At 67.6% G+C, this 13,846-nt stretch overlaps 1 protein-coding gene across 6 annotated transcripts; it reads right to left on the bottom strand.

Annotated features, from left to right (window-relative positions):
* Positions 1–257: 257 nt before the first annotated feature.
* Positions 258–13,278, bottom strand: DGKQ (diacylglycerol kinase theta). Of its 6 annotated transcripts, XM_060107364.1 has the most exons (25): positions 11,486–12,034; positions 11,249–11,398; positions 10,149–10,228; positions 9,330–9,429; positions 8,829–8,914; positions 8,623–8,748; positions 8,099–8,252; positions 7,950–8,021; positions 7,750–7,850; positions 7,394–7,647; positions 7,217–7,307; positions 7,043–7,097; positions 6,854–6,915; positions 6,408–6,558; positions 5,938–5,976; positions 5,225–5,340; positions 4,567–4,686; positions 3,686–3,837; positions 3,337–3,485; positions 3,064–3,242; positions 2,683–2,783; positions 2,445–2,591; positions 2,241–2,352; positions 2,006–2,158; positions 258–1,699 (listed from the first exon to the last, which is right to left on the bottom strand). In XM_060107364.1, the coding sequence occupies exons 1-25, from the start codon at positions 11,529–11,531 to the stop codon at positions 1,598–1,600; spliced, it is 2,898 nt and encodes a 965-aa protein (XP_059963347.1). In that variant the 5' UTR covers positions 11,532–12,034; the 3' UTR covers positions 258–1,597. The 6 variants fall into 6 exon arrangements, with proteins under 6 accessions (XP_059963347.1, XP_059963328.1, XP_059963335.1 ...); XM_060107345.1 differs by lacking the exons at positions 11,249–11,398; positions 11,486–12,034 and adding an exon at positions 12,043–13,278; XM_060107352.1 differs by having other exon boundaries at positions 11,249–12,034.
* Between the last annotated feature and the right edge of the window lie 568 nt (positions 13,279–13,846).

Here is a 13,846-nt window from a genome sequence, read left to right as displayed (position 1 = left end):
TCGACCAAGTGGAGATGAGCCGTGGGGGGACCGCAGGCAGTGGGTGGTTCTGGGGCAGCCGGGGTGCAGCCCCGTGGTGGGTGTGGGTGTGCGATGTGGCCCCGGGTCCTCAACAGGCAGCATGTCCTGCAACTCTGCCCACGTCCCATGGGCAGAGGGCCCTGGCAGCTGCTGGGCTGCCCAACCGGCCCCCACACCCCAGCCCTCCTCCCCCAACACACTGGCCTCAGGCACAGACGCAGGAGACGGCAGCAGGACAGGATGCCCAGACTATATTTGTCCCAGATATAAATTACGGTCACCTTCAGGTGATAAGTTACACACGAGGGAGGGGGTGCAGAGCCCACGCAGCCCCTCCGGGTGCACAGACTCACGCACGCACAGAGGACACGTTCACCTGAACCACATTTTACAAGACAGTTCAAATCGACCAACGGGGCCCGTAAAGCAAAAGCTGATGCCGCCCCCAGGACGCAGACCTGGGGGACGCACACCAGCTACTAGAGGCATGTGGCGAGGACAGGCCACCACCCACGGCTGTTCCGATGCACGTGTCTGGGCAGTTTTGGCACGAGCTTGGCGGGTACAGGGCTGGGCAGGGCCATGTCCAAGGTTGAGGCCGAATGTCAGGGCAAGGCCACCACCCAGGGTGCGAGGGCCCAGTGGCAAGACAGCGCCAAAGGCAAAGAGACCAGACAATCGGGAGAGGGGCTTGTGGACCCTTCTCGGGGGCTTTGGGGGCTCCCAAGCAGCTGGGGTCGGGCTCTTCTGGGGGCCAAGTCGGGACTCTGGGCCGGCTGAACTCTGGGGCTCTGTGGTAGGGGCTCTGCGAGTGGCCCACCAGACAGCCACGTTTGCATCCTGTGTCGCCGAGTCTCCACGTGGAGAAGCACAGAGACCATACGAGTCCCGTCTGCCCGGCAGCGGACACGGCACCCGTGGGCTGACTATCGGCAAATGGGAGGCCGAGTGCCGCGGTGATCACGTACCGCGTTGACCTTGCTGATTAAAGCAGCTCCGCTGCACGCTCTCCGCACTTCCTCTGGGCTCCCAGTCAGGCTCCTGCTACCTCCTGGGCACCACCTGGCCTCTGCGGGGCCCTCCTGTCCCAGCCCTGTCACTCCAGGGCCACCAGCCAGGTTCCGACTGGGCCGGCCAGACACCACCCAGGCCTGGAGAGGCATGTCCCCCAGGACAGCCCTCAGTGGAGAGGTGAGGCCAAAGAGCTAGTGGCCAGGGTGTCCCGTGTCTGTGCTGGGCAACCCCAGGGCCCAGAGAGCCAGCTGCCCTGTAGGAGCATCCGGGGGGACAGCCCGGGGGGACAGCCCAGGGGGCATGAGGTGAGGCACAGCACTGCCTGGCTGGAGGGGGCAGAGAGGGCAGAGGGACCTGGGGAGGAGTATGTGCCCTCCAGGACAGTGGCCTGGGCCCCAGAGAGCCCCGTGCCCACCCATCACTGGTACGAAGGCCAGAGGGGAAGTGCCCACTACCCACCAGCAGTTTCTGTGTGGCACAGGGACGGGACAAGAGGGAAACACCCAAGGTCAGGGCTGTGGGCGAGTATATCCACCAGCGAGCGCTGCTCCAGGACCCGCTTCTACTTGGAGTCCCCCTCAGGGGCAGGCGCCCCATCTGCTCGCATATCCTTGGGGGTCCCCGCCTTCCTGGGCTTCTGCTTGGCCTTCCTGAGCATGTGGACCTGTCCCGAGACAGGCAAGGTCTGAGGGCTGTGCAATACTGCAGGCCACCTGGTGCCGGGTCTGAGGATGGCCGCTGACATCTCAGCCCATCTTACAGAAGGGGAAAGAGCGGGGCATGCTGTGACCGCGGCTTGTGGGGAGGGGGCTCCCTAAGGGCTGGCTGGCCTCATCCAGCCTCATGACCTCCCCGAGTCAGGGAAGAACCAGCCGCAACAGGACCGCTGGGCACCAAGGCCATGCCGGCCACTCTGCGCAGGCGAGGCCTGCCGGCAGCGAGCCCCCTGCCCACCCCACACCTGGCATACCTTCGGGCCTGCGGCTGAGATGATCATGTGCCCGGGAGCCTGGACCCAGGGCTCGCCATCCACCTGCACGGGTGTGGCCTTGAGGAGGGTGACACGGAAGTAGGACCCCTGGGCAATGCGGATGCCGGAGCGCAGCCCACCCTGGACCTGACCCTGGTGGGGGAGAGGGGGAGCCACGCTCAGCGGGCCCCCAGCGCCACAGCCCAGCCCCCCAGTCCCCCGCCCCCGTGCTCACCATGTGCACGACGCCCGTCACCCCCACCACCTCCAGCAGCCCGTCATCCATGCGCGGCTTCTCGAATCTCGAGTCACTGTCGGAGCCCCACAGGTCGGCCCCCGAGCCCCAGCTGCACCAAGAGAGAGGGGCACACAGGTCAGGGTGAGGCCGGACGGGAGGCTGGAGGGGGGCCGGAGCCCCGGGAGCCCCACGTGCAGGCACCTGGGGATGTTGATGAAGATGAGCCCCTCGATGCTGGGCAGCTGCACCTCCTGCTGGTCCACCTGCAGCCGCAGGGCCCTGTGCAGGCCGCGGGAGTGGCTCATCTTCTGCAGCCCAGCCCGCACATACACGCCCTTGTTGTGGAACCTGGCGGGGGGACCTACAGTCACAGGGGCGAACCCCCAGGAAGTACGTGGTTGCCAGGGGCAGCCCCGCACCCACTCCTGCCCCACGGCACCTGCTCGTGAACTTGCCGGGCTCTTCCTCTCGTGCCTGGTGGAAGTCCAGGCTTAGCTCCGCGTCGATGCCAATCCCACAGTAGTTACTCATGTGCACGATCTGAGAACAAGACGCCTTCTCCCTTGGCCCCAGTCGGCCCCCACCAGGTGCTCCCCGCCGCCCCCACGGTGGGCCCGGCCTCCTGTCACAGAGCTGCTCTGTCCAGTGACTGCCCCACACTCAGGTTCTGAGCCAGTCATCCTCAGGCCCGGCACCCATGTCCACGAGGGGACAGTGCTGGCGCCAACGCCAAGGCATGGCTGGGATGAGGACCAACACCTGGACAGACGTGGTAGAGACACACACCGGGTGCACCACCCCTGCCCGGGCACACCAGTACCTTGGGGGGCTCTGCGTCTGCCACGCTGTTCTCCCCACTGCCGGCCTCATGAGCATCCAGCAGGATGGTCCAGCGGTCCACGAGCACAGCATCTGCCTCGTCCACCGACACCAGCACAGAGAACGGGTCCTCTCCACTGTAGCCCGCCCCCCAGCGGAGGACCCGGCCAAGGTCATTCCCTGGACACCAGCAAGACACATGCTGACTTTCCACACCCACCCCTCGCCCCTCCAAGCCCGGGGCCCCATCCCCCAACGTGCCAGCTGACCCCACCTGTGCCCAGGGGCAGGATGGCCACGGCAGGCTCTGGGCAAGCCAGGCGGTGCCGCATCTCCTCCAGGGCAGCGAGCACCCAGCCCACGGTGCCGTCCCCGCCACACACCAGCACCCGGAAGCAGGGCACCTGGGAGAACACGTGGAACCTGGTGGCAGGGAGACAGGACGTGTCCCGGCACTGGCCACGGCCACGAACAAGCAGGGACAGGAGGTCACCCCTGGGGCAGAAGGGGCTGCAGCTCATCCCCACCCAGGGTGCCCTCAAGGGTTCCGACCCACCAAACCCCAACCTGTTCCTGCTAGCCGGGGGGCGGGCACAGGCAGGTACCCCTTCTGGCAGGCTCACCCGGGCAGCGGCCCCCCGTTGGTCAGCTCAAAGACCTGGTGGGGGTTGAGCAGCTTCCGGAAACTGCAGAGCAGGTCACGGCCCTTGAGGCCTCCGCTTCTGGGGTTCACAAACACCAGCAGGGGGCAGCAGTCTGGGGGCAGCTTCAGGTGCTGACAGATGGGGCTGCGTTAGGGCGGGCTGGCCGGCCCCCCGGAGACAGAGCCGGGCCTCCCCCAGCACGCGGCCTGGCAGTGGCGGCCCCTGCCCCTCAGGCCACCTGCCTGAGCCAGTCTGGGGCCGGCCCCTCCAGAGGAAGGCCACGCGGCCACCCCACCTCACCATTGCCTGCTTGGGCTGCATCCCACAGCAGAAGGGGCGCCCACAGACCCCTGGCCAGTGGGGCGGGAAGACACTGGCCAGCCTGGAGCTCTGAGCACATCGACCACCAGAGCTGCCACGCCACGTGTCCTCAGACCACGCCCACCACCAGACCCACGTGGCCCACGAGCCTAGGCTGGAAGCCCACGCAGGACCCCGCCTGCCCCTCTGAGAGCCAGCCCGCTGCCAGGCCCCTGCCCACCCACACGGCAGTCAGGAGGAGCAGCCTGGCTCGCAGGGCGGCCCCACACCTCCCCTGGGCCACGGGACAAAGCCTGCCCCCAAACACAACGGCAGAAACAGTGCCCGCGAGAGTGGGCAGGGGGCAGGGAGCAGGGTTCCCCACGTGGTGAGGACGGGGGCTGGGGTCCCCATGACGGGGGTTGCTGGGTGACAGGAGACAAACAGGCGCAGACACAGTGGGCAGCGGCCGCACACGGGCTCGGCCGTGGCTCAAGGCCGAGGACACACTGGGGTGACGTGTGAGCCACCGGGCCGAGCTGCCTGCGGTCACCACTTACCTGCTCAGCCCAGGGCAGGCAGCTGCCAGGAGAGAGAAAGTGCATGTCGGCATCACCCACCCGTCTCTGCCCGTGGAGCCGGCGGAGGGGTACCCTGACCTGCAGTGGCCGCCTCCTTGTCTGGATGGTAGGACAGGGCAGCAGAAACCTGAAGACGTGGCTCACCCAGTCACAGACCCTGAACTCATTCTGCTCTAATTCTGCTTGGCCTGAACTGGGGTCCGGTCATCTCAGGGGGTCCTTGGGGGCCAGCAGGGCCAAGGACCAGAAGCTACTACTAGGGCACACAGCGCAGGGCGGGGTCTGGAGCACTGCTGGGGCTTTGGGACAGCCTCCAGGGTCAGGGAGCATCACCTACTGGCCAGAGAAGGCCCAGGGTGCGAGCAGGGCTCCACAGGCCTCCAGGGCAGGAAAAGCGGGGCCAGGGCCCACGACTCTGCGAGGGCCGCGCACACAGCCACAAACACAGGCCAGCCCTGAAGAGGCGGCCACTGCAGGGCCAGTCAACCGGCGTGCAGGCCTCTCACCATTGGATCTCGGGCCCCTCCCTCGGTGTGAATCAGCCGTGCACAGACTCGGACTTTGCTCCAACTGACCAGGTATTAGACAAACTGGCCGTGGAAGCTATGGCCCCAGGCCCCGCCCCGGCGCCACTCACCAGCACGTCTGGGAGCACCAGGGCTGTCAGCGGCCGGCCGTGCACAGCCGTGTCCCTGATCAGCATGTATAGCCGCTCGGCCTCCGCAAAGCAGTCCACGTCCAGCACCACGGCACCTGCGGCAGGTGGGCCGTGAGCTCAGTTACGTGTCCTGCCCCGACCCTCACGGTGTCCGGGCTGCAGCCTCGCCTCCTCCCGCAGCTGAATGGCCCCAGTTCTGGCCACAGCCCACCTCAGGCCAGCCTGTCCCAAGGTGTCCCCGCAGTGCGTGACTCCCTCCCCCAGGGGGAGCCTCCAAGGACAGCCGGGCTCAGAGACAGGAGATGCTGGGTGGACAGAGCAAGGCCACCTGGAGGCAGGGTGGAGCAGACACACACCCACCCAGGACCCGCGAGGGGCATGGAGGACATTGGTAAGTGCTATGGACCCACAGAGGGGAGACGGGCCTCATGGTACTGTTCTCCCACTGGGGAGACCTAAGTTTCCCGCCATAAAAGATGGAACCCATGAGCACAAGAAGTTGTGGAGAAAACATTCTCTGCACCTCAGTCATGTTTTAGCAAAAGCATCACAGCCGTGAACCAGGAAACGAAACACCACCGTTTCCCTGGCCCACGGGTCCTAAACAAGGTGAAGCAAGAGGGCAAGGCTGCTCCACCTACTCCAGGGAGTGACCTCAGACCCAAGCTGACCACAATCCGTGGGAGGCTCACCTTGTGTGGAGTAGACGTGGCTCACGGACACCAGGCCAGCTGCGAAGATGGGGGTGCGGGGCGGCAGGCTGCAGTCGGACGCCAGGGACCTGCCCCCCAGGCCCCCAACCCAGGGCCGCCACCCCAGGCAGCCCCACCCGGCCTCCCAGGCCAAGAGTAAGTTCACACCACCCAACAGCGCAGCTCTCCCAGGAAGTGCCCCCCCCACTCCAGGCACAGGGCACCCCCCCAGGGCCCAGAGCAGGGGGCTCAGAACCTCCTCAGAGGAGGTGATGGGGTCTGGGCCCCAGAGGTGAGGACAGAGACCCTCTGGGCCAGGAACCAGCTCGGCAAAGGCTCAGCCAGTGCCTGCGGGGAGCGGGGCAGCCGGAGGACGCAGCCTCGGCCCGGCAGCCCACACACCTGCTCTCAGGACTCCCGCCCTGCCACCCACCTGGCCAAGCGCCCCAGACCAGCCCAGGCAGTCGCACCTTTGCTGGCCACAGCCTCTTCCAGCAGACTGCTATACTCCTGGGGGGACTGGCCAGGGGGCAGACCACCCACAAACAGAGAGACACGTGGGGCCACCACTCTGCTCTCAGCCACATAGAACCGCGTCTGGCTCATCTGCCGCAGGGACGTCTGCGGGGAGGGGGGGAACGCTGAGCAGAGCACGAGGGGATGGGCCTCCCCACCCCCCGTCCACAAAGGGGGCCAAAGGGAAGACGCCCCAGGCTGAACGCCACCAAGATGGGAAAGGAGAGGAGAGAAAGGACACACAGGGAACTTGCGAAGGGGAGGCACTGCTGGCCGGGACGCTTAGCTGCCCGCCAGCATGGCCTTGTGTCCTAAGGGAAGACAGACTCCCTCTCTACGAGGTAGAAGCCATGGCCAAAGGCCAGCCATTCCCCAGGGGCCAGTGTCCACACCCACTGACCTGCCGGATCTCACGAAGCCGATCAAGCAAGGGCTCCTCGTCCGCCAGCACCATGCGCTGGACTGCAGAGTTGAGAGACACCACTATTAGCCCCATGCCCTGCGGCCACCTCCAAAAGCACCTGCCCTGGGACCCCGGGCACCTAGGGGTAGGACTGGTCAGGGCTTTGACTCCAGGCTGCCCACTCACCTTGCCTGCTGCCCATGAGTACCTCCACCAGCTGGAAGCTCTTCAGCCCCTCGGTCTGTTGGGGTGGAGTTCAGGGCATCAAGCCTGGACCAGCCCTAACGCACCCCCGACCCCAGCCTCCCGAAGACCCACATGGGGCCACCACGCCAGGCAGGGCGGGCCCAGCACACATACCTGGCGTCCGAGCAGCGGGAGGACCTCCAGCACCACAGTCCGGGCAGTGCTCTGCGGGGTCACACGCATGGACACGTAGGCCACACCCACCCTGCAGGGGACAAGCTCAGGAGCTGGAGTCGCACAGCCCCCACCCCTCCCTCCCTCCGCGGACCCTACCGGGGACCTGGGTCTCACTTGAGCCAGGCAGGGTAGATCTTCAGGACCTCCTGGGTGCGGGGCAGAGCGCGAATGATCCAGGCCTCGGGAATGCGAGTGATGCTGGGAACGTCTCGGGCCCCTGGGCCTCTACTGCCTTCCTCCTCGGTGGTCCCACCACTCCAGACCTTCCCCGAGGCCCCGGTGTCACCAGTCAGAGCGGGTGCAGGGAGCGCCTGCAGCTGGAAGCCCTGAGGGTCCTCCGTGATGTAGTAGGCCCGCAGCGCCACCTCCTTGGAGGGGGGTGTGGGTGGGCGTGAGCGGAGCCAGGCCACGCTGGGTCCCCGCAGCCCCCCAGGGACGGGCCTGCGAGGCAGCTGCGGGGTCCCTCTTACCAGCACCTCCTGACTCTTGGCCAGGCGGGGGACGGTGATGACACGAAAGTGGTTTCGCTGCACCGCGTCGTTGCCGTCAAAGATCTTCAGAGTCTGCTTGCCTGGGCCACAGGGAAGTGGGTGCAAATCCGTGGAACGAGGCACGGGATGGGGGAACGGGGCATGGGATGGGGGGTTGGGCACAGCTAAGGGGCACTTACTGGACTCTAGTGCCATCACCTCTCTTCCTGGGCCGGCGGGGGCGCTTCCGTCCACGCTGTCTTCTCCCTCCCCTATGGGACGGTCACAGCTGGCCTCAGTCAAGGCCCGGCCCCCACCCCAGACGCCCGCTCCCCGCCGCCCTGCTCACCCGGCTCAGGGGCCGTGCTCTCGGAGATCCGAAAGCAGTGCATCTTGCTGAAGTTGCGGGACAGCAGGCGCACGCACGCCGGCGGCAGGACCATGGTGCGCAGGCGCCCGAAAGTGCACTCGGGGGCGAGAGCCGCGGAGCAGACCGAGTGGGCCTGGGGGAGAGGGCACGGGCTCGAGCCTGGGGTCCTGGTACAGGAGAGGGCCTGGGTCCAGGCCGGCCCTCAGTGATTCCCCGGGGGCCCACATTGAGTTCCCACGGGCCGGCGGCGCCACCCCCAACCAGAGAGAGCCCTGAGTCTCCCCTGCACGAACCCCCACCCCAAAAGCCGGAAAACACCCCAATCCAAACGAGATGTCCCCAGAACCCCCGCCCCCCATCCTGCTTTGCCACTGGACGATGCAGCCTGCCCCAAGGGTCTTGGCCCCGACCTCCATCCCGCCCCGCCCCCAGGGCCCCCGCCCCCGCCTCACGCGTACCCGCGCCTCTCCCGCCCCGCCCTCAGGGCCTCCGCCCCGCCCTACCTGGACGCCGCACCACTCGCAGCGCACGCCGGCCAGCACGTCGGACGAGCCGCAAGTCTTTCGGCAGACCTCGCAGCGCGCGCCCGAGGGCAGATTTCCCTCGCGCCAGTGGTGGAGGTGCGTGTCCTGCGGAGAGGGCTGTCAGCAGGCTCGGCGGAGCCTCCCCCACCTCCCCGGCCCTCCGGCCCCCGGCCCAGCGCACTCACGTGGTCCCGGTGCCCGTCCTGGTGGCACTGGCGGCAGTCGCTGCAGGCGAAGGGCACACAGTCGGGGTGAACGTGCAGCTCACACACTGGGGGGCGGGCAGGGTTAGGGGCCTCTCGCCGCTGCCCACCGACCCTGCCAGACCCCTTCTCGCTGGCCTCTCTGCTCCCGTCTGGGGCCGCCCCTCCCCTGACCGCACATTCTTTAAACTTTTGGGGTCCGACGTGCGAGACAGAAGCAGTCCCCCCTCCCTCGGCGGGATGGGGACCAGCTTCTCCGCTTCTCTACCCTCCGGGCCCACCTCAACATGCAGCCTGCGCCCCTCCGGTCCCCTGCATCCGCCTCCCCGCCTCCCCGTGCGGGCAGCTCCATAATCCCCGAACCCCACCCTAGAGCTACCGCCTGACCGCAGGGAGGGCTGGGCCACCCTGGGCAGCAGAGGCAAGGTCCCTGGTGAGGAGGGAGTTAGACCCCAGAAGAGCCAGGCAGGCTCCTGGCGGTACCTTCGCAGCGAACCCCGGGTGCCTCCAGGCCCTTTCGGCACACGGCACAGAACCTGCGCTTGTAGAGCCCCCGGGGGCCAAAGCAGTGGGCCACCGGGACCTGGAAGGAGCAGAGCTCGGCCTCAGCCTGGGCCCTAAGGCCTGGCAACCGGGTCCCCAAGCCCCACTTCCTCTCTGTTCCAGGGAGCTCTCATCACCAGCCCTGGCCACCTGCCTGACCACTATACACCCCTCAGTCCTCCCGAGCACGATTAACAGGATGCTGTGTGTGCCTCTCACCCCTCGGTGCTCCCAAGGGGTCCTGCTGGGGACTGCCCTGCATGCTGACCTCCCCATTCCCTGCATGCACAACCAACTCAGGGCTGCCTGGGCCGTGATCTCAGACAGCCCCTGCTGCAGCTCAGGCCCAGGCTGGTCCTGCCCAGGCCTGATCCAGCTGCACAGGTGCTGACCACTCCCCCAGGCCTATTCCCCTCCGTGATACACTTCAGGCCACCCGGATAAATTACAGGTGGAGGAGGCCCACCAACAGGCAGGAGAGGCAGTGCTGGGTATCAGGGACCCTGGAGAAGACAGGGTCAGAACCATCGGGAAGTGAGGCCCAGCTGCTGCCCTGGGAGGGGCTCACAGGCAGGGATGCAGTCTGCAGCTCAGGGACCCAGACCAGCACAAGGGAACACTCCCACCCCAGCCCCCCAGTGCTTGGGCCACTGCCCACCCCATCCGACATGCTGGCCTGACTCACCACCACAAAAGCTGGCCTCCCTGACCCTCCGCACCCTCCCCCCGTAGGTGCAGTAGCCCATGCTCCATACGCACGCGGACCAGGCTGGGTGCCACGCTCGTACACGGGGTCTTCACGTGCTTCAGGCACTTCTCGTGGGACATGAAGTTGCAGACTATGGGAATGAGAGCCCCGTGAGTTGGCCCCTGTCCTGCCCGGGAATCAAAAGACCCTAGGTCTTGGCACACAGGAGGGAGGCCGCAGCCAGGGGGACCGCCAAGGGCCGTGGTAGGGTGCCAGCATTCTGTGACGGGGCAGATGGCCTATGGCAGTGGGCCCACCCTCCCAAAGCTTCCTAACCCTAGCCCTAGTCATAGGGGCAGGGAGAGGGCATGGAGACAACCTGATCCTCTGTCCCACCCCAGAGAGCCCAGAGCGGGGAGCAGGGCCCTGGTGGCTCTGACCGTCCTGGATGACGGTGTGTTCTGGTGTCCCGAGAGTCCCCCGTCCAGCGCCCTATACACGCACGCACACACAGGCCCAGTTCTTTCAAGTCTCTGCTGGGGGTGGGTGGGCAGGCGGGCACTTGGCCAGCTCCTGCGCCTCTACCTACTCCCTACACCAGCTTCACCAGGGACACTCTTCCCTCACTCCCCACAACTGCATACACCCCTAATTACCCTTCCCACGCACGATGTGCCTGCCCAGAGCACAGCCAGTCTGTGATAGACCAGGATCCCCCCAGCACCCCGAGGCAGGCAGGGTGGCTGGCCCAATGAGGGCTGCACCTGCCCCAGCCCAGGGAGTACAGCCCAGAGGCTCCAACAGTGGTGATCTATGCTCACAAGGCCCACAGGGGCAGCAAGGGGGCACCCTACCCATCCTGGGGAGGCATGGGGCCGGGTGAGGCACCCAGCCTGGCTCGGCTGCGGGCAGGCGGCACCCAGCTTCCTCCTCTGGCCCATGCAGATAGCCCCTGCTCCCCCCACATGCTGGGTGCTCCCTGGCAGGGGAAGGGGCTCTTCCTCCCATGCCCTTGTCAGGCCCCTCTGCTTGCTGAGGTCACCAGCTCATTCTCCAGAGTTGGGGAGAATGTCCACACAGCTGCCCAGTGAAGGCCTCCACATCACCCCCATTTCCCTTCCATGAGCTTCTTCGCCCCTCAGACCTAGTGCCCACCTTCAGGAGGCCATACCCGCGAGGGGGACCTGCCACTTCCCCTGGCAGAAGGCATCCTGTGTGAGGCGCCCAGTCTCCTCTGCAGGCTCCAGCCTGAGTGCTCCCTCTGTCCCCAGAGCCAAAGGCCCGTCTCCCTGAGCAGGGTAGAGGCTCCCCGCCCCGTCCCCTGCGGAAATGAGCAGGATTAGAAGAGCCGACCCTGGAAGCACACGTGTCAGCTGCCCAGGAGCCAGAGGAGGGAGGGCCTCCTCACCCAGCCAGGCCGGCTTGGCAGCGGGGTGTGAGCCCTGTTGGGGCATGTCACACTCGGGGTGGCAGGCCTGGCCCAGCTCTCTGGGAGTCTGAGCCTGGGCAGCGCCAGCACTCAGGCCCTGTGGGCAGCAGTGTGCACCCAGGAGAGAATGGACCAGCACCAGCCCAGGGGAGCCAGTGGCCCAGGCCAGCCCTGCCTGGCCACACTGCTGCCCCTTGCACCTGCTCAGGGTTGGCTGGCCTCATCCCCAGTCACTGCACCTGCCCTGCGCAGCCACGACGTTCTTTCCCCACTGGATCCCAAGCCAGGTGGGGGCGCCTAGGGAGCAGATCTTTCCACCGTCCTGGGGGAGGGGCCGCGGCCACTGGACGCCCCCAGACCCCCGCAGGAGCTGGTCCTCATCACCTCCACGGGGAGGTCTGGGCCTGGCACACTCCTGCCCCGAGGGGCAAGGGGCTCTATCCTGGGGAGGCCATTGCTGGAAGTGCAGAGGTCAGAGGTGAGGTGCCCGTTCTGGCCCAGGTACTGGGGTCTGCGATGGGGTCGCGGGCGCTCACCGTCACACAGGATGCCGGCCAGCCCCCAGATGAAATCGGAGCAGAGGTGGCAGAAGGTGGGCTTGGTGAGCGTCACCTTCCTGAAGCTGTGACCCGGCGCGGCGGGGCCCAGGGGCCTAGCGCCCGCCCGCTCCGGCCCCGACCCCGGCCCGGACCCCGGCCCCGACCCCGGCCCGGACCCCGGCCCCGACCGCGAGCTGCTTCCGGCGCCCAGCTCCGGGCTGGAGGTCGGGCTGCCCTGGCGCGGGGAGCCGCTGCCAAGCCAGGCGCGGGCCCCGGGTTCGGCCGCCGCCGCCATCCCCGGCCAGGGCGGCCCGAGCCCCAGTGGAGGACGACTGCGGGGTCGGCACTGCGGGCAAGAGGGGCAGCCGTCCCCAGCTGTGCCCCACGGTCCGCGCCGTGCTTCCGACTGCGCCTGCCGTTACTGCGCAGGCGCGCATCCGCGGGGCGGGGCCTGGGGCGGGGTCACGGCCCTTGGGCGGGGCCGGGGTGGGGCCTGCGGGATGGGGGCGGGGCACGAGCGGGGCGGGCCTGCGGAGCAGTGGGTGGGCCGAGGTCCGAGCTCGGCGGCCTGCCGGGCAGGTGGATGGGTCTGGTGGCCCGACGAGACAGGCACACGACCTGCAGACACCGGCGCGAGGTGTTTGCACCTACGGTGCCCGGGCACGCGCCTGCGCAGACGGACGCCTCCCACGCGGCACCGGGATGCTGCTCACGGCTCGCGGTTGCTCAGGGCGACCTGGCAAACGTGCGGCACTGCCCCAGCTCCCCAGAGTGGCGTCTGGAGGCCAGGCCCTGCCCTAGGGGGGCCCCGTCTGGAGTCAGAGGGGCGGGGAAGGGTTTGGGGTCTCGGGGTGGGGGGTCCCAGGGTGAGGTCCGGGGAGGAGCCAGGCCCTCTGGGCCCCAGTCTGGGCGTCCATGGTGGAGGAGGAAGGCTATGGAGATGGCTCTGGGGCTGGGACGGCCTGTCTGCCCTGTGTGCTCCCACCAGCCGTGCATGGGCGGCTCAGTCTGCGGGATCTTCGGAGGCGTGGACCCTGCCCCGCCGCGAGCAACCCCAGGCGCCCGGCCCCTGTCCTCATCACAGACGGGGGGGTTCCTTTCAGGAGGAGCTCCCTCCCATCATCTCTCACTTGGGAAGCCCGAGGGGCTGGCATCCTTCCCTCTGGACCCCGACCTCGTGGGCGACCTAAAGCGACCCCACCCCGGGCCTTCCGGACCCTTCCCCGCTGTGAAAGACCCGCCCCCCACCGCACTCCCAGGGAAGGCAGTGAATCCAGCCCTTGCCCTGCCCCCCAGCGTTGTCTCGAGGACGTGTGGGGGTCGCGTCCACGCGGGTCACCCTGCCCCATCGCCTGACAGTGCTCCGGGGTCCCCGCCCCTGTGGGCCTGACCGCGGATTGTAATGAGCGTAGCCGAGCCGGGCGTCGTGGGCCAAGGCGCTTCCCGGGGAACTTCCTGATCCCTGCTGCGTCGTTGTGGGCTGCCCTCCCTCGAGACAGGCCCCGGCACGGCAGGGTGAGCAGGGGCTGCAGGGCCCCAGAGGAGGAGGAGAACGGGGCAGGGGACACAACCAGGGGAGGATAATGTCCGGGGAGGGCGAAGTAAGGAGGAAATGCCTGAAGTGTGTTAGGCCTGCTGGGAGGGGCTGCGGAGGCTGGAGAGAGGGAGGGCAGGGCCAGGGAGGGGCCCAAAGACCGGAGCCAACCCCTGAGGGTGGGGGGGACTCGGCTCCCAATCCTGTTGGAGCACCGGCTGTGCACCGAGGCGCTGGGCTGGCACCCCTGCCCACCCTGGGGCTGAG

Source organism: Mesoplodon densirostris, chromosome 1 (assembly GCF_025265405.1).
Source record: "Mesoplodon densirostris isolate mMesDen1 chromosome 1, mMesDen1 primary haplotype, whole genome shotgun sequence".
Taxonomy (NCBI): Eukaryota; Metazoa; Chordata; class Mammalia; order Artiodactyla; family Ziphiidae; genus Mesoplodon; species Mesoplodon densirostris.
Note: the sequence above shows the minus strand (reverse complement) of the source record. Positions and strands in the feature narration are given on the sequence as shown.